This window comes from Mesoplodon densirostris, chromosome 11 (genome assembly GCF_025265405.1).
Source record: "Mesoplodon densirostris isolate mMesDen1 chromosome 11, mMesDen1 primary haplotype, whole genome shotgun sequence".
Taxonomy (NCBI): Eukaryota; Metazoa; Chordata; class Mammalia; order Artiodactyla; family Ziphiidae; genus Mesoplodon; species Mesoplodon densirostris.
This window is the reverse complement of record NC_082671.1, coordinates 58,464,469-58,484,577: the sequence shown is the minus strand read 5'-3', so window position 1 is coordinate 58,484,577 and position 20,109 is coordinate 58,464,469. Positions and strand designations below refer to the sequence as shown.

Here is a 20,109-nt window from a genome sequence, read left to right as displayed (position 1 = left end):
CTGCTTAACGAACTCAATCTGCCACTTCAGGGGAGATGACAACTGTGTTCAAGTCAGCAGATAAAGAGGTTGCATTCAAAGCCAAACTGGAATTATTTGGGCGATGAGTGAACATTAGGATTTTTGACGTGTTTCAAACATTAGCAGAGATTTTGAAAGAGACTGAGCCAGGACCTTCTTTCTCCCAGCTGGTGCATGATCACCTATCTCAGCTTTCAAAAGAGTTTGAGCATTACTTCCCAACCACAAAAGACCCCCGAACTGGGAAGGAATGGATCTGTGACCCATTTGTGAATAAGCCAGGTGAATTGACTTTGTCCATGCTAGAAGAGGATCAGTTGCTTGAGATTTCAAATGGCCTTAAACGTATGTTTGAGACAACTTCAAGTCTCCATACGTTCTGGATTAAAGTCAAGGCAGAATATCCTGAGATTGCCACAAAAGCACTGAAAAGCCTGCTTCCAGTTCCAGCGTCCTGTCTTTGTGAAGCAGGGTTTGCGCAGTGACAGCAACCAAAGTGAGATTACGGAGTAGATTGGACATAAGCAACACACTTGGGTGTCACTGTCTCCCGTCACCCCTAGATGGGACCATCTAGTTTCAGGAAAACAGGCTCAGGGCTCCCCCTGATTCTGCATGATGGTGAGTTGTATAATTATTTCATTATATATTACCATGTAATAATAGTAGAAATAAAGTGCACAATAAATGTAACGTGCTTGAATCATCCCGAAACCATCCCCTCCCGCCCTGGTCCATGAAAAAATTGTCTTCCACGAAACCAGTCCCTGGTGCCAAAAAGGCTGGGGACCGTGGATACAGAACACTGTCTCAGGCACTGTGACCTATAATTTCTGAGATGGTTGTTGCTCCATTAGCAGGGCTCCCAGAGGGATTGTGCTGAACAGAGACCCCCTCCTGACTGGTAACACAAATGAAGCGTGAATAAGAATTGAACCTTTTCTTTTTTCAGTCTATAAAATTTTGAGGTTGTTACTACAGCTTAATTTAGTCTATCCTGACAATACAATTCTTATCAATAGGTCCTAATTAAATAAATTATATTATTTCCAAATTATGTAGTTCTACATAGGGATTAAAAACAACTAGATGAGATTCCCATTGTGTTGCCATGGAATTATCTACAGTTTTCCATGTATATGAATGTATCACCCAGGTACTCATTTTTTTTTCCTTCATATATGTTAGCACATTATGCACACTTTTGATGAAATTAGCATATCTTCACATCTTTATGTCTTCCCTCTATCACTCAATTAAAGCAGATTATATGGTGTTTACTTTTATAGCTTTAACTCTACAACATATTCTAATAGTTAAATGTGTGGGTGCTGGAATCAGGATATCTGGGTTTGAATCTGGCTTTACCAACTACAGACTAATGTATTCTGAACAAGTTATTTACAGTCTCAGTTTCATTATCTATAAAATGGAGACAATAAATGGCTTTTCACTTGGGGTTATTATGAAGAATTTTATGAGATAATTCATGCCATGTACTTGGTACAATGCCTGGCACATAGTATTCGGTCAATAAATGTTAGTTAATGTTATTACTATTAGATTTAAAAGTATCTTTTGACCATTGGCTATAAAAGATGAGAAAATTGAAGTATTCACACTATCTTCCACTATTTCTACCTATCTTCTCACCAGCTTTTGTTAAATAAATTTATTCTACATTTGACAAGGTTTAAAATATTTACATTCAGCTCTATAACCATACTTAATAAGTTTGTTTTCATCTAGTTCCTACAGTCATGTGGATTCAGTGTTCACTGCAAGTTCTTTTATTATAGTTTTTCCATTTATCTTTTAGTTGTCTGTTTTTTTTTTTTAAAAGCTCCATTTCCTGAACATTTTGTTGTTGTTTCTATATTTGGACTCTTGAAAAAACAGTTTGGTTGGTTGCAAAGTATTGTGGTTTTATTTTCTTTCTTTGAAAACTCTGTAGGCATTTCACTGTTTTCTAGTACTGAATGTTTTAGTGGAGCAGTCTGAGACCAACTTGATTCTTTTCTCATTTTTAAAGGGTTTGATATTTTTATCTGGGACCCCAAAGGATTCCTTTCCTTGAAATATACTTTATTAGGGTATATCTTAGTGTTACTCGTGTACTGTGGTGTCTTCTTTCTAGCTGTACATTCAATTAATTTTTTTTCTGGAAAGTTTTTCTGAGTTGCAATTGACTTATCTGACAGGAAAGAGACTGGTGTGGGCATTTTCCTCTTGAGCTGGCTAGCTCACTCATTAGCGAAACCATTTGTATTCTTTGAAAAAATTTGGAAAATTGTAAAGCATAGGTACTAGGATGTTTCTAATCAATGTTTGTAGCTGTCCACCATTGGTACTTTCAAATATTTCATGTGTACAACACTTGCTAGTAAATTAATTTCAATCCCTATTTGAACAACAATGCAATAAATCATTATTTTCAAGATAGACCATTTGATAAGTGAAAGAAAGTCCGTTGTAAGCTTGTAAATAACATATATGTGTATATATATATTTTTTCTAATTTATGAAACTGTCAAAAATCAGACACCACTATTTAAAATCATCAAATAGTTTATTTGAGCTCCATCACATGTAATAATGTGATACTCTGCATTCTCTTTCTGCATAGACAAATCACAGATTTCTTGTTGCTAGTCATTTGTCATCATCGAACTGCACCTGAAATAGAGACTAGGGGAGCTCAGGGTAGCAGAACCAATAGTTGAGTAGAAACTTGTTAGAGGTGATGATATTAAGACAAGAATAGGTACTTTATAAATATCAATTTGACTTAACTTTAGCATAAAAATAAGCCTATGGCTGCATTTTGAGCTTAAGAGCAGGACCAGCTACATAACTTGTGGGGCCCAGTAACAGATGAAAATGCAGGACCTCTTGTTTAAAAATTAAGTATTTCAAGGTGGTAGCTGCAGAGCATTAAACCAGGTGTGGGGCCCTTCTGAGCACAGAGACTGTGCTACTGCACATGTGTGCACCCCGGAAGTCTGAGTTTTCTTTTTTCTTGAGAAGGTGATAAACTTTTAACTTTGAACATCTGAGTTTAAGATACTGGTGTCAAGCAAAGAGAAACATGAGCTTAGAGCTTAAGAGAGTTCAAACTTGTGCTTTGAGTTATCTGCTCAAAGGTTTCTGTGTCTCAATTTTTTTTTCATCAGTAACGTAGGGAGAATAATTGTGTGTCTACATCATAGGGTTATTGTGAGGATTAAATGAGTTAATATGTATGAAGTGCTTAAAAGAAAGTCTGGCACATAGCAAATGCTGCTTAGGTTTTGGCATTATCCTTATGGTTGTTGCTATTGTTGTTATGGTGACTTGAAGCCATGATAGTGTATGAAATTCCATCCATGAATAGAAGAGTTTTAAGAAAAGTTCTTTCGATAAAGTCTGGAGTTGGAAGAAGTGATTGTGAAGGAGATGGGTAAATGAATGGTTTTAAAGTTTGAGAATAATTGCTGGGGCAGGGGGAGGGGGGGCGCGGGGGGGGGCGGATTACTGTGTCATGGAAATCAAGGGAGGAAAAAGCAGCAATTCAGTTGTTAAAGGACTTGTTTCTTTGAATGGTTTTAATTTGGAGTGGTTAGGGACAGAAGTCTGATTATGTGAAATTAAGAGGTGGGAAGAATGTGGGGGTCGTGGGTGTAGACTTTTCTATTAATAAGTTTAGAAATGAAGGAAAAGTGGTAGCTCGATGGAATGGAAGACCAAGTTTGGGATACTCTCTCCCAGTGAGAAGGCTTTCATTTTTGAGAAGAGTGTTCAGCCCAAGGCCTGAACTGTGCCATCACTCAATGCTTATTGCATGGATGATGAGTTATCTCATTTCACACTCCTAACAACACTGCATTATTAGGATCATTTCAGAGGTGAAGAAGTCGAGACAGACACTGAGCCATCCCTCCAGCTTCACTTTGCACCACTTTGAATTTCTTTATATTTCTTGAATAATACCTTCTGAGTAAATACCACTTCTCAGGAAATGTTATTTCATTCATTTTTAATGGTCCTCAGATGGAACTATTGAGTGATGAGGCAATTTAAACTCAAATTTAATTGGCTCCAAAGCTGATATATTTTTACTGCTCAAGGAGTTGGTAAGACAGAAATAATGATGGGAAAAAATGCCAAGGGAGGCAAGGATATGAGTGCCTTGTTGAAATGATAGATGAAATGATGTCCAAGGTGAGCAGTTACGGGGTGGAGGAGAAGGACACAGGATGAGAAAATGATGCTTCTCCCCATAACCAATACAAAGAAAGATGCTGAGTAAGGACACTTGAGAAGTATTGAGGGACTAGATTGGGAAATGAATGAAAATCTGTTCATTGACAGTATGGAAGTGAGAAAGGCTGGAAGGTAGGAGGTTTTGGTTGAAGAGACTACATCAGAATAATTTGTGGTCTGGCTGGAAGCTATTTCAGCTCTATAGTTGAACGTGTGGTGGGGTCAATCAGAGATTTAGAGTGAAGATAACCATGAAACTAGTGTCTATGAAAGCAGAAGTCCTCAGAAAGATAGCATTGTAATTTTTGAAAGGAAAACTATTAGGTGGTCATTCATATCATAGTTGAAGTTTAAAGAGCACCATGGAAAAGCAGACTGTAAGAGTTAGGTATATGTCACAGACATCAAAAGAGGGGAAGTGTGATTGTGATTGTCACATGGTTGGAAAGTGTGTTGTTGCCTGTCTTCTTCTCAGTCAATGAGAAGGATGGCCTGGGAAAAGAAGTGGCCTCTATTAGAATACCTGTCAAATAATGTCAAATTCTGGAGGAATTGAGATGAAAAGTTTGGAAGAGATAGTGATTAAGATTCTGTACTTTTAAGTCAGACACACTTATATTCAAGTACTAGGCCTGACACGTGTTAGCTGTGTGACTTGAGCTCTTGTCCCTGCATCTTTAAAGTCTGGTGAACCTATTGGATGAGGCTGTTGAGGGGGAACAGATGAGATATGGCATGTAAAGCACGTAAAGAGTAAATTTTCAATTAGTATTTTCTATGGTGAGAGACAGCACTGATTTTTCTGGTTAAGAATTTAGGCTGTGGGAGCAAATGTCCTTGATTTGGTATCTTCCCAGTAGTGTACAGTCTGTGGGAATTTAGGAATAGCTACTCCACCCCGCTAACCCTCACAGTAAACTCATCTTTTAATGGGAATCATATTAGTGTGTGTTTAATAAGAAAGCCCTGCAAAGAAGAGCATGTAAAAGTATTTAGTATAGTGCCTGGCACAGAACAGGTACTTAATAAGCATTAAAATGTTAGCTCTTATTCTTAATAATAAATAAAAGTAATTTGTGATATAAAGCAGAATCAAGGATAGTAATTTTATTTAGACTACTTAGTTTATATTTTATCAGTCTATAGCTGGCTTTAACTAAGGTAAGTATTAGAATTCATGTTTTAACAGCAAATATTCTTAATTTTCTTTTTGACTTTAGTTCATTGGAAATCCTGGGATTCAGAAATGTGGATTAAAAGTAATTTCTTCTATAGCGCATTTTCCTGATGCATTAGAGGTGTTATCCCTGGAAGATGCTATTGATTCAGTGCTTCACACACTGCAGATGTATCCAGATGACCAAGGTTGGTACAATTGAACTCAGGATTTAGATTTTTATAGGCCTTTAGCTGTTGGTTGGACATGTTTAAATTTTTCCTTCAGTTTTGAGATTTAAAACAATAAATTTTGTTTCTTGTTTCTTTTTTTTTTTTCTTAGAAATTCAGTGTCTGGGTTTAAGTCTTATAGGATGTTTGATTACAAAGAAGAATTTATGCATAGGCACTGGGCATCTGCTGGCAAAAATTCTGATTTCCAGTCTACAACGATTTAAGGATATTGGTGAAATACAGATGAAAGTATGTGCATTATCTTGAAGGGAATTGCGTTCTTGCACAGATTTCTCTTTCAGAGCAACTGGTGTAACTCCCACTTTGTGTTAATGGGTATATTCTAGTTAATTGAAAACCTTTTTTTTAAATCATTTTGTAGTATTTTAATTATAGTAGATGAAGAGAATTGGATTGAATCTCAAAATATCCTGTTTCATTACTAAATCTCTAAAATTAGTATGTTTATTTGTCATTTATCTTTTCCATGAAAGAGCACAGAATGTGCTAAAGAAATTTCAGCTAGCTGAGCTTTATTTGCTTAGATTTTAGATAAGTAAAAGTTATAATTATTCTGAAGTTTGTCATTCTCTGTGTTTTATTGTTAGCTGCTTACCTAGTAATTTTGCCCCTTGATTTTTTTTCTTGCAGTGAAACAATATTTTAAACATTTTTCATCAAGCAAAATTTAAAATGGGATCTATGTTAACTGTCTATAAGGAGTCCAAGATACTGGTTTAAGATTAATTTAGGGGAGATTAAGAAGTAAATTGTTTCAGAGTGTTTTTCTTTGAATGTTAGCAAAACAAATAGTTTCCTTAAGAGTTTCTGCCTTGGTTGTGGTTTTTTAGTAATGGAGTTTACAACTTTCATAAACCAAATATTGTCATAAATGGCAGCCTTCACCAGGAGTGAAAATGTCTAAGCTCTAATCTTTGGACAGACATTATTAGTAAATGTGATAATGCATGTAAGATTTTAAATTTTAAAGTGCTGAACACACAAGCAAAAGTGTGTTTTAGAACCAAAATGTCTTTCATAAATCTGCTTTTTGTAATGTGCCTCAACCTAGGCTGATTAAAGCCAAGGCAGAATTGATTATAAGTAATCCTAGGGAAACGAAATTATTTTGTGCAGGTATGAAGGTTTCAGTGAGTTATTCATCTAAGCATAAATTTTAGGATTTTTATAGTAGAGGTTGTAAACTATTGACCAGTGGGCTAAATTTGGCTTGTCAACATATTTTATTTGGCCAGTTCAGTGTTTATAAGTTTTAAACTTGAATTATATGCCTTCTATGCATTTGCATTACCTGCTTTGCTATTGCATTCATTTGAGTTTGCAAGGACCTCTGCTCTAGAGGTTAGTGGACCACATGCCGCTCAGACCTGCACAGATTAATACTATTTCTCCCGTCAAAAGTTAGGAAGCATTTGTAGAAACTCAGCATCTTAAGAGCTCAAAATAATAATTTTAACATTTAGATGATTTCATTAATATATACTAGAAAGATAAAAAATGTAAAAGTTAAATTGATCTTTGGTGAGTTTACCCAAGCTATATAATAGTCAAGTCAGAAGTTCACAACCCTTGGGGTGGTTCTAAAAAGTAAGGGTGTACTGATCAGTTCTTTATAAATGATTTGCTACAAGGATGTAAATCTCAGAGTATCTTTAGAGCTGCTCTCAGATGCACTCAATGTGAATAAAATCTAGGAACTCACATTTGTCTGAGGTTAAAATTTCAGAAGATAGCACAAAAATGTTGGGGGAAATGCTAAGCTATCTAGAGAACCTGATCTGCAATCTTGTAATAAACAGTTCACATCACTGGTCTATTTGGATTTGCGGCACTGCTGACTCTGCTGTTCTAATCCTGATTAGTATCTGGCTTTCAACCTGTAGGTATGGCTTCAGGCAGGGGATCTTTAAAAGGCAAATTTTGGTGTACTAGGTATTTTTCCTGCTTTGCTAGATGATAGTTTGTTAACTAGCAGCTTATTCTCTGTGCATCTGCTTATTTCTTAGTAATGAGAGAGCGAGGTGTATTTGTTTCATTGTTTCAAGGTTTATAGCTTTAAAGTACAAACCTAATAAATACATCTACTTAGCTAAGTGAACATCCAAGGTTTTAAGTACCATATACAGTCTCTCTTTTACATTATTTATTTATTTTTTTGTCTACAATTGCTTTGTTATTATTTTTTTTGATCACACTTTCAGGGATTTCAGACAATCTTGACAGTCCTGGAATTGTCAGTGTCTTTTTCCAAGCTGCTGGTGCATCATTCCTTTGATTCAGTAATATTCCATCAGTTGTCCTCCAACATCATGGAGCAAAAGGACCAACAGGTACAATGTTTTTCACCTGTATTCTGACTGTTACACATTTAGCTGACTCTAATCCTCACTTCCATTCTTTTTAGTTTCTAAATCTTTGTTGCAAGTGCTTTGCAAAATTGGCTATGGATGATGAGTTAAAAAGTGTGATGCTAGAGAGAGCATGTGATCAGAATAACAGCATCATGGTTGAATGCTTGCTTCTGTTGGGAGCGGATGCCAATCGAGCAAAAGAAGCAGCTTCTTTAATTTGTCAGGTAAATATTCAAGGACTCCCTTTTGTCTTTTTTCTGTTATTTGACTCTGCCATTGTACAGCTCTTATCTACATCCTATTATTCTACACTACAGAATTTATCAGTTTATTGAATAAATGCTTGTGATTTGTAGAGTTTAGATTCACAGAATTTCAGAGGTCATAGGTCCCTTAGGTGTTCTTATCTAGTCATTCATTTTACTTTTCTACCTAGCTTGTTAAGTTGATAAATAACTTTTCAAATGTGTCTCCTACTATGCATCTCTGTGCAAATTGTTCTCCAGCCACACACCATACAACACATGGTTTTATCTTGTTTTGATCATCTTTCAGCTATTTCGTCTCTGTTTTCAGTTTCTCTCTCTAGAAAATTCTCCCCTCAGGGCTACCACATGTGGCCCTGTAGTCTGTGTACTGCACACTTTGGGGTGCTGTACACGTTGACAACCCTGCTGGGGGCCACCCTGCAGTTGTGTGGCACTGGGCCTGCTTCCCTTCTCTCCCTTCCCTCATGCACTGTGCAAACACATCTACCTAATTCTTCTGCTTTGCCTTCAAAATCTAACCCAAATTCCTTGTCCTCAATAAAGCCCTCCCCACACTCCCAGACCTCCATACAAAATAAAGATTTACTTCTTGTGTAAGTCCATGACAGTTTATGTACACCTCTTTATATTTTGTGAGTTATGTGAAAGTAGAGATGTACAAGGTTCATCTATGTATCATTCAGAATATCTAACTCACTGCTTTACATACAGTATGTATTCGGTACATATTTATCAGAGTGCATTACATGTTATGTCAAGTTTGTCTTCATTCTATAAATTTTAGCGTTTATAATAGCATTCGGGAAGCACTACATATATTTTCTGGATACTTAATATTTCCAACAAAGCCATTACGTAGTGATTTAATATACATTATTAAATAACCAGCAGAGTGCTATGTCTTCCAATAATTTACTTTTAAAGCCTTACTTTATTTAATTTCCCAGTCGCCTATGGATTCAAATCAATTTGCCAACTGTAAGATTAAGTTAGCACTAATTAGCAATCTACCTAAAAAGAAACTGAACCTGTAACTCATTTTCATGCACAATTAATTTATGCATTAAAACCAAATATATAATCAAATTATTTAAATTAGTCATATTTCATTTAAGCAAGCAACATTAAAAATAGTTGCTTCTCTGTTATTAAAGATAATTAAATTATTTTCCTCAATAATTTAATATGTTTTTATTGTGTATCTTTTGTGTGATCTTGAGATCATTGAGTTCATGTTACTTGGATTGAAAAGAAACTTCCCCATCAGATTCTTCCTAGGGAAACAACATACCTAAAATCACTTGAGTGCAATTACTCTACATTCCCCACAGGGAGTGCTTTCTACTTTTCTCTCAATTTATCCAAATATTTCTATACAAAAGACTTTTTACCTTGTTCTTCTTCCCAAGTTCTTTTGGACTTAATGTACTTATTTATATCTTCTTAAAATCAGATCTTTACATCCATGGGTGTATTAAATGTAAAGAATTTATCCTAGTTGTCAGAGATTATTTGTATCTAACATGATAAATGTTGATTAAATATTGTGGGTAGATCGATTGAACATACCTTATTTTGTACCAGTGCAAAGTAACATAATCAAGACTATTCATGCACCAATGCTGCATAATTGAGAAGTATTCAGAGCAAGGACAGAGTTAATCTTGTTAGGTTTTCTGAGGTGAATGTAATAATAATGTAATGTACATGATTGGTAGAGAAGAATATGGAGGATTAATAATGGGTGTGAAAATGCATGAATAGAGACCTGAAGATGACTCATCAAGTCATGGTAGGAAGAGCAAGTATAATGAATTGTGAATAAATATAATAGCAGACACTTCTGTGGTGTTCATTATCACCTGGGCCCTGCTCTGAGCCCTTTACTTAATAAACTCCTCACAACAACCTTAGGAATAAGTCCTAGTATTATCCTATTATGAAGGAGAGGAATTGAGGCACAGAAAGGTTAAGTAACTTGCCTGAGGACACTCTACAGGTAAGTAGTGGAAAATCTGCCTGCTTTAATCTTTTGTTTACGTAACAGATTCATGAGAGTTGTGGGGGGGGGGAGGGGGTTGTACATTCATTCCTGAATGCTGCTTTGAAATATTAGGATTTGATTGTGGGCTGAATTATTTATAAATTAGAATATGAGAGACAAGATGGCAAAGGATAGTAAATTACAGTTTGATTGTATTTGAATTATCCTCATTATTAAAATACAAAACAGTGTGTATCTGAGCAGTATTTTTTTTCCTTCTCATGAAGTTGGTATTACTTTCATAATTTTATTTCTTTTGTCTGATACTGTTTCTTATACATTTATCTCTTCATGGCACCATATCCCTGAAATCAGCTTGGATAGTTTGGGTCCCCTGAGAAAAATTCTGCTATAAAATGTATTGAGCATCTTCTTTGTGGAAAGCACAGTGCTAGATAGTCAGTAAAGAATAGAAAAGGAGTTTCCTGTTTCAAGATGGTTTCAAAGTGTCTATTGGGAGATGGGGGAGGATAAAACATAAATCACCTTAATACAAGGTAGGCAGTAAATGCCATAATTTAGAGATGAAAGATTTCTGGGCTCCAAGAGAAGAAATTAGTTTTTTGGCCCCTCCCTTCCTCCCTTCCTCCCTCCCTCCCTTCCTTCCTTCCTTCCTCGCTCCCTTCCTTCCTTCCTTCCTTCCTCCCTCCCTTCCTCCCTCCCCTCCTTCCTTCCTTCCTCCCTTCCTCCCTTCCTCCCTCCCTCCCTCCCTCCTTCCTTCCTCCCTCCCTCCCTTCCTTCCTTCCTTCCTCCCTCCCTCCCTCCCTTCCTCCCTTCCTCCCTTCCTTCCTTCCTTCCTTCCTTTCTTCCTCCCTCCCTCCCTCCCTTCCTTCCTCCCTTCCTTCCTTTAAAATTTCCTGTGGGCGCTTAAAGGATTTAATAATTTGCTAAATTAAATATATTCCTTAGGCATTGTGCTAGGGTACAGAGGTACAAATTGAATTGCAGTAGCATCCATGCCTTTCATTCTAGTTATAAAACAAATAAGCCTGTCTAGTTCAGTGTGCTAAGTGCTATGTTAAACAAAATGGGATGGGCATCGGGAGGAGGAAGGGTGTGTGTAGCCTGGGAAGTTGATAGCAAGTACTTAATGTGCAAGAGAATTTAAAACTATTCCTTCAAGAATGAACATCTTTTTACTGGCTGAAGAGCAGAATTAGATATTTGAGGCAAGAGAAATAGCATAAATGAAGGTAATGAGGTTTGAAAAATTGCATGTCGTATTTGGGGGAATGTCCTGGAGCAGAAAGGTTTTAGAAGATTTTAAAATAGGTTAATGACCTGATCATATCCAGACTAGAAAAGTACTATAGTGGCTCTGGGGAGAATGGGTTGAAGATGGGTGATCCTGGAGACCAATGGGCATTAAGTTGGTGCCATCACACCACAGGACTGTCCCCTCAAACCTCTTGGACACACTTTAATTCTGAAGAATTCAGGAATTTTCCCCAACCATCTTGTTCCACCGACCTGGTACCCTGAATCTTAGGGTCTTCTTTCCTTTTATTTTTTAATCCTTAATATTGGGTCATGAAAGGAGCACAGGCTTTGGAGCCAGCAGATTTGATTTCAAATCCAAGTCTCTTATTGACTAGCTGTAAGGGTTTGGACAAATCATATATTTTTCCTAAATATTCATCTATAAAATGGGGGTAATAATTTTTACGGCATAGGTTTTTTAAAAATAAGGATTGGAGGTCATGTGTTTACAGAAGTTAGCACAGTACCTGGCATATAATATTTATATTATCTATGACTTTGTTCTTCTAGTTGATAACATCACATTCCATTGCCTTTCAGAAGCTGTTGCTGGGTTGGGCCAGTGTGCTATGCTGCAGCTTGCTAAGGCTTCTCTCTGCTTACTATGGTCACTCTAGTTTTTGTAGCAGCTAGCATGCTAACCCACCTTGAGGACATGCTCTGAAAACGTAACATTCAGGAGAAGGTAGAAAACTGAGAGACTAGATATGTTTTTGTGGAAATTAAAATTCTTGTCCTGGAAAACCAGAAGTAAATGATGACTGTCCTTTGCATGTGGCATTAGCAAATTGTATAATATTTATACTCACACTTAGTTATTCTGAGTCACAAATGAAGGCAGGGCAGTAGCATTTACTGTGTTAAGGTACTAGTTTCCCAGATGTCTTCCAATGAGCAAACAGAAGTCCAGAAAGTATGAGAAACGTGTAAATTGTTGGAGCCTCAGGTATTCTGACTTCAAGCCTATGAGTTTTATTTCATATCTTGTTGCCTTTTTCATGGTAACTGACTCTCATGTGGCAGATTTATTTGATTTATGCTGCTCTGATATTTGTGGTGCTAGTCTTATTTTTATTTTCCTAATCTATTTCAAGGATGAGTTTTGCCTTATTTTGTTTCATTCTAAATTTATGGATGTAGGGAAAAATCACACCAAGTTTGATTATCAGTCTCTTAAAAGGAAAAATGACAGGTTGTTAATATGCTTACCTTCTCTTTTTCTTTAATAGGTATGTGAGAAAGCAAGCAGTCCCAAAGTGGTAGAACTGTTACTGAATAGTGGATCCCGTGAGCAGGATGTACGGAAAGCTCTAACAATCAGCATTGGGAAAGGCGACAGCCAAATCATTAGCTTACTCTTAAAGAGGCTTGCCCTGGATCTGGCCAATAATAGCATCTGCCTTGGAGGATTTTGTATGGGAAAAATTGAACCTTCTTGGCTTGGTCCTCTATTTCCAGATAAGACATCTAATTTAAGAAAAGAGACAAGTAAGTATTAACAGGAAAAGTCTGTACAAGTCTTAATTTTAGTATTATTTTTAAAAATCACTAATCTTTTAGTTAGTTTTCATTCCAGTTTGGTTCAACTTAAGCCAAAAATATTGTAAAGGCTTGGATATCTTTTTTTTTTTTGTCAAGAAATGCTTGAAACTGACATTATATTTAAGTTCTTTATGAGCCAGCAAATACATATTTTATAAAGATAGAGCAAAACAGTGGGATCTTTCTGTCAGGTTTTTTTTCTTTGTTACATATTTTATTTTTTATTATAAAAATAATCTATGTGCATTTACAAATAGAAAAACATAAGAATCTTAAGGAAGAAAATAACAATGTATTTTTTCACTTATAGGTAATCAATGTAGATTTTTTCCCTAGACTTTTTGTATGCTTACATATGAATTAAAATATGCGCATGGACACATAAACACATATATACTTTGCATTTTCAAGTTAGTATACTTCGCATTTCACTTAAGGATGTAATTTCAAGTTAATATAGATCCTGTATACATTAAGTACATTGATGACAGTTACCCTTAGCATCTATACTAGTGCTTTTCACATAGTAAGTGCTCATTAAATATAGTATAGGCAAATATAAAATTCGGTAAGAAATTATGTTGATAAGCATATGTGGAAACAGACACTTCACACATTATAGATATGAATTCAAATCTTCCTCTTTTGAGGAAAATTTGGCAATATCCATTAATATTTTAAATGTACACCCATCCTTTTTTGACCCAGGAATATGCTGATAGCATATGAATGATACAGGCATTCTTTTTTTTTTTAATTTTATTTATTTTATTTATTTATTCATTTTTTTGGGGCTGTGTTGGGTCTTCGTTTCTGTGTGTGGGCTTTTTCTAGTTGCAGCGAGCGGGGGCCATTCTTCGTCGCGGTGCACAGGCCTCTCACTGTCGCGGCCTCTCTTGTTGTGGAGCACAAGCTCCAGATGCACAGGCTCAGTAGTTGTGGCTCACGGGCCTAGTGGCTCCACGGCATTTGGGATCTTCCCAGACCAGCGCTCGAACCCGTGTCCCCTGCATTGGCAGGCAGATTCTCAACCACTGTGTCACCAGGGAAGCCCCAGGCATTCTTACTGTGTACAAAAATTATGTTCAAGGATGCACATTAAAATATTATTCATAATAACAAAAAATTAGGTAAAAACCTAAGTATTCCCCAAAAGGAACTATTCAAATTAATTATGGTATGTTCATGCAGTGGAATGCTTTGCATTCATTGGGAGAAAAACAATCCAAATGTCCAGATATAGAATGCATTATTTTTTTAAAAAAATAAATTTATTTATTTTTGGCTGTGTTGGGTCTTCCTTGCTGCGTGCGTGCTTTCTCTAGTTGCGGCGAGCGGGGGCTACTCTCCATTGCGGTGCATGGGCTTCTCACTGCGGTGGCTTCTCTTGTTGTGGAGCACAGGCTCTAGGTGCGCAGGCTTCAGTAGTTGTGGCACGCGGGCTTCGCAGTTGTGGCTCCTGGGCTCTAGAACACAGGCTCAGTATTTGTGGCAAACGGGCTTAGTTCTTCCGCGGCATGTGAGATCTTCCCGGAACAGGGCTTGAACCCATGTCCCCTGCATTGACAGGCGGATTCTTAACCACTGCGCCACCAGGGAAGTCCCTAGAATGCATTCTTTTTTTTTTTTTTTTGCGGTACGCGGGCCTCTCACTGTTGTGGCCTCTCCCTTTGCGAAGCACAGGCTTCGGACGCACAGGCTCAGCAGCCATGGCTCACGGGCCCAGCCGCTCCGCAGCATGTGGGATCCTCCCGGACCGGGGTGCGAACCCGTGTCCCCTGCATCGGCAGGTGGACTCTCAACCACTGTGCCACCAGGGAAGACCTAGAATGCATTCTTAAGGGAAAAAACACTGTTAGAGAACAGTGTTTTTAGTATACTAGTATTGGTGAAAAGACAGTTGGGATATGGTAGTCATAAGTGTTCAAACGTGAAAAGACCATGTTGAGAAAAAAATCCAGAAATGGGTTCCCTGGTTGCCTTTGGGGACTTTGGAAACTAATGAAAAATGATTAGAGTCCATGTTTTATCACTTCAATTGGTCTCATGCCAACAACCTGCCTACTTTAATCTTTGATCTCTGATGGAGAGGAATTGTGGGCCTTTGGAGAGGTATGAAGGGAGATATACGTTCAGGGTATTCTTTTGTTTCTGTATGAAGTTTTTTACAAGTATTGAAAAGTCTTACCTAATTTAAAAAATATAATGTCATTTGAGAGATTGGAGGGCATAGCCATAATTTTTTTGACAACTGGTCTGAGTAAAGAATATTTTGAATTCAAAGCTTTAAAACATTTTCCAGGTACTATTTGAGTTATGCACACATGTTGTAATGTGAGTTACGAGAGTAATATTTGAAGAAATTTTCCAGGATATATGTAGGACAATGAGAACTCTGCCAACTTATTTCTTCAAAATAAAGCATAATATAAAATGCAGTAAAATAGCAAGAAGAATGTTAAGAAGAATTTTGAAATTTCATCAGATTTCCTAATAGAATGAATCACTCAGCAAATAGTTTTTAAAAATAAGAATATCATTTATTATCTTCTGTGTTCTAAGTGCTTTGCTAAAAACTTCACATGCAACATATTCTTTAATTTTTTCCATAATCCTATGCTGTGTATATTGTTGTCTTCACTTCCCAAGTGAGGACACTGACACTCAGGGAGCTTGTATAACTTGCAAGTGACTTGAGCACAGGCCTGTCTGGCTTCAAGGCCCAGACCTTTTCCTGGATCAAGTTAGTTTCATAAAGGTTCAGTTTTGTCACCAACACCAAAGCTTTGTGTAAATTTTTATGATTAAAAAAAAATTCAAGTTCATTGCCTGCTACTTTATACAGTATCATGATTGTAAAGTGACTTTGAAGTAAGAATAAAAAATTCTCTTAGAAGTAGGAGACTATATAAGGAACTTTGGTATGATATATGTTTATGCTTGTATAATTATTGATTTCTAAAAATAGAACTACCATACGACCCAGCAATCCCACTACTGGGCATATACCCAGAGAGAACCATAATTCAAAAAGAGTCATGTACCACAATGTTCATTGCAGCTCTATTTACAATAGCCAGGACATGGAAGCAACCTAAGTGTCCATCGACAGATGAATGGATAAAGAAGATGTGGCACATATATACAATGGACTATTACTCAGCCATAAAAAGAAACGAAATTGAGTTATTTGTAGTGAGGTGGACAGACCTAGAGTCTGTCATACAGAGTGAAGTAAGTCAGAAAGAGAAAAACAAATACCATATGCTAACACATATATATGGAATCTAAAAAAAAAAAAAAGATTCTGAAGAACCTAGGGGCCGGACAGGAATAAAGATGCAGACATACAGAATGGACTTGAGGACATGAAGAGGGGGAAGGGTAAGCTGGGATGAAGTGAGAGAGTGGCATGGACATATATACACTCCCCAATGTAGAATGGATGGCTGGTGGGAAGCAGCTGCATAGCACAGGGAGATCAGCTCAGTGCTTTGTGACCACTTAGAGGGGTGGGATAGGGAGGGTGGGAGGGAAAAGCAGAGGAGGAGATATGGGGATGTATGTATATGTATAGCAGATTCACTTTGTTATAAAGCAGAGACTAACGCAACATTGTAGAGCAATTATACTCCAATAAAGATGTTAAAAAAATTGTTGCTGGTATATTTTTTTATTTTTAGATATAGGATCCACCCTAGCGAGAATGGTGCTCAGATATCAGATGAAAAGTGCTGTGGAAGAAGGAACAGCCTCAGGCAGCAGTGGGACTTTTTCTGAAGAAATACTTGATAAATTTGATGAATGGACCTTCATTCCCGAGTCTTATGTTGACAGTGTATTTGCTCAAAGTGATGACCTGGATAGTGAAGGTAATTAGTACTAAACAATAGAGTCAGTTATGTTTTAAAACACTTACCCTCTGGCATTGAACAGTAGAAACTGTGACAAAAATCTGATTTACTTCATTTGGAAAATCTTGAGGAAAACTGTATTCATTAGTGGAAATAGTTAATGCTTACTATTACTTAACTACTACTTAAGGCAATGAAGAAAATGTATGTCTACACTTTTAAGTGTTATCATACTGCCTATAATCAGTGAGTGGTGGCTATTGCAGTGAAAACACTGACTCAGAATGGAATTGGATTCCATATTCCATCATTGACTAGATACTTCTGTGGTTTGTGTAAGCCCCTTATCCTTATTAAAGACAGTGTTGCTAAACTTCCAGGATTATTTATAGGAATTTGGAAAAATGTATGTAAAGTGTCTGGGAGAGTGCTTGCAAATAGAAAGTGCTTAATAAAAAATATTTTTATCTTTATTAGAGTTAAAAATAATATTTTAATAACTCCTGAAATAACAAAAAATGAACATGACAAGATATTAATGGCAGTGATTAAGGCTGACATTTAACATAATACAGTTTGGTAAAAATAGGGTGAGGTGCTTTTTTATTAAAATAGTATGATTGAAAACTTTGGGTGATAGAATAAAGACAATTGAGAGGGCAAAAATAAGGGTTATTCCAAAATCTCATGTCTCAAGTCCAAACATTCTTTAAAGCCAACTTTATTGGGACTTCCCTGATGGTGCAGTTGTTAAGAATCTGCCTGCCAATGCATGGGACATGGGTTCGAGCCCTGGTCCAGGAAGATCCCACATGCTGCATAGCAACCAAGCCTATGCGCCACAATTACTGAGCCTGTGCTCTAGAGCCCGTGAGCCATAACTACTGGTCCCATGTGCCACAACTACTGAAGCCCACGCACCTAGAGCCTGTGCTCTGCAATAATAGACCACAATGAGAAGCCCGGGCACTGCAACCAAGAGTAGCCCCTGCTCGCTGCAACTAGAGAAAGCCCACACCCAGCAACGAAGACCCAATGCAGCCAAAAATAAATAAATAAATAAACAAAAAAACCCCCAACTTTATTGAGATATACTAATTTACCCATTTAAAGTATATGTTTTCATTTATACATCCATGTAATCATCACCACTATTAAGTTATGCAACGTTTCTATCATCCAAAAAAGTCCCTTTATATGTCTCTTTACAAAAAACGTCCCCCCCTACCTTGTCCCTTGGCAACCGCTGATTTGCTTTCTGTCACAATAGATTAAACTAGTATTTTCTCAAGTTTCATATAAATAGGATACAGTATGTCCTTTTTTATGTCTGGCTGTTTTCTGAAGTGGTTATACCATATTATACTCCCACCAGCAATGTATGAAAATTCTAGTTGCTCTGAATCCTCATTACACTATAACCCTTAATATCGTAAGTCAGTTTAATTTTAGCCATTCTAGTGAGGCTGTAGTCCTAGCTTATTTGGGTTTAATTTTCATTTCACTGAAAACTTTTGATATTGAGAATATTTTCATGTTCTTATTGGCCATTCATACATTGATACTTTCTTTGCAAAGTGTCTGTTCAAATCTTTGCTAACTTTTAATTGTCTTGCTGTCTTATGTTATTTTAAGAGTTCTTTTTATATTCTAAGTAGAAGCCCTTTGACAGATATATGAATTACAAATATTTTCTTTCATTTATAGCTTGTTTTTTCATTTATTAATGTTATTTTTCAAAGAGCAGAGGTCTTAAATTTTGAAAAGTGCAGTGTTTCAGTTTTTCTTTTCTAGTTTGTGCTTTTTCTATCCCATTTAAGAAATCTTTTCCTATCTCAAATTTGTGAATATTTTCTCCTATGTTTTCTCATAGAAGTGTTAAATTCTTAACTTTTACATTTAGGTCTATAATCCATTTTAATTTTGGTATATAGTGTCAGTGAAGAATTGACATTTATTTTTTTCCACATAGATATCCAGTTGTTTTAACATCACTTGTTGAATATACTATATTTCCTCATTGAATTAATGACATGTTTGTCCAATTTAACTGACCATATAGGTGTGGTTCTATTTCTGCATTCTTTTTTAAAAAATTAAAAAAAAATTATTGGAGTATAGTTGATTTACAATGTTGTGTTAGTTTCAGGTGTACAGCAACGTGAGTCAGTTATACATATACATATATCCACTCTTTTTATAGATTCTTTTCCCATATAGGCCATTACAGAGTATTAAGTAGACATACCTGTGCTATACAGTAGGTTCTTATTAGCTGTCTATTTTATATATAGTATTGTGTATATGTCAATCCCAGTCTCCCAATTTATCCCTCCCCTCCTTATCCCCTGGTGACCATAGTTTGTTTTCTACATCTGTGACTCTACTTCTGTTTTGTAAATAAGTTCATTTGTACCCTTTTTTTAGATTTCACATATAAGTGATATCATCATATGATATTTGTCTTTCTGTGTCTGACTTATTTTACTCAGTACAACAATCTCTAGGTTCATCCATGTTGCTGCAAATGGCATTATTTTGTTCTTTTTTTTTTAATTTTTATTTATTTATTTATGGCTGTGTTGGGTCTTCGTTTCTGTGCGAGAGCTTTCTCTAGTTGCGGCAAGCGGGGGCCACTCCTCATCGCGGTGCACGGGCCTCTCACTACCGCGGCTTCTCTTTTTGCGGAAGACAGGCTCCAGACGCGCAGGCTCAGTAACTGTGGCTCACGGGGCTAGCTGCTCCGCGGCATGTGGGATCTTCCCAGACCAGGGCTCGAACCCGTGTCCCCTGCATTGGCAGGCAGACTCCCAACCACTGCACCACCAGGGAAGCCCCTATTTTGTTCTTTTTTAAAGGCTGAGTAATATTCCATTGTATATGTGTACCACATCTTCTTTATCCATTCCTCTGTTGATGGACATTTAGGTTGCTTCCATGTCTTGGCTATTGTAAATAGTGCTGCAGTGAACATCGGTGTGCATGTATCTTTTCAAATTATGGTTTTCTCCAGGTATATGCCTAGGAGTGAGATTTTATTCTGTGCCATTGATTTAAATCTTTATCCTTATGCCAATGCCATACTGTCTTGATTACTTTAGCTTAATGAAATTTG

At 36.7% G+C, this 20,109-nt stretch overlaps 1 protein-coding gene across 4 annotated transcripts in view; it reads left to right on the top strand.

The window, feature by feature from the left end:
* Window positions 1–20,109, top strand: part of LRRK2 (leucine rich repeat kinase 2) — a 142,163-nt gene that overhangs the window by 40,781 nt on the left and 81,273 nt on the right. For all 4 annotated transcript variants that reach the window (XM_060111824.1, XM_060111823.1, XM_060111822.1 and 1 more), the window contains 6 exons: window positions 5,484–5,628; window positions 5,763–5,902; window positions 7,876–8,004; window positions 8,079–8,249; window positions 12,828–13,086; window positions 16,824–17,012. In XM_060111824.1, the coding sequence (XP_059967807.1) occupies window positions 5,484–5,628; window positions 5,763–5,902; window positions 7,876–8,004; window positions 8,079–8,249; window positions 12,828–13,086; window positions 16,824–17,012 (1,033 nt within the window). The remainder of the gene's footprint in view (window positions 1–5,483; window positions 5,629–5,762; window positions 5,903–7,875; window positions 8,005–8,078; window positions 8,250–12,827; window positions 13,087–16,823; window positions 17,013–20,109) is intronic.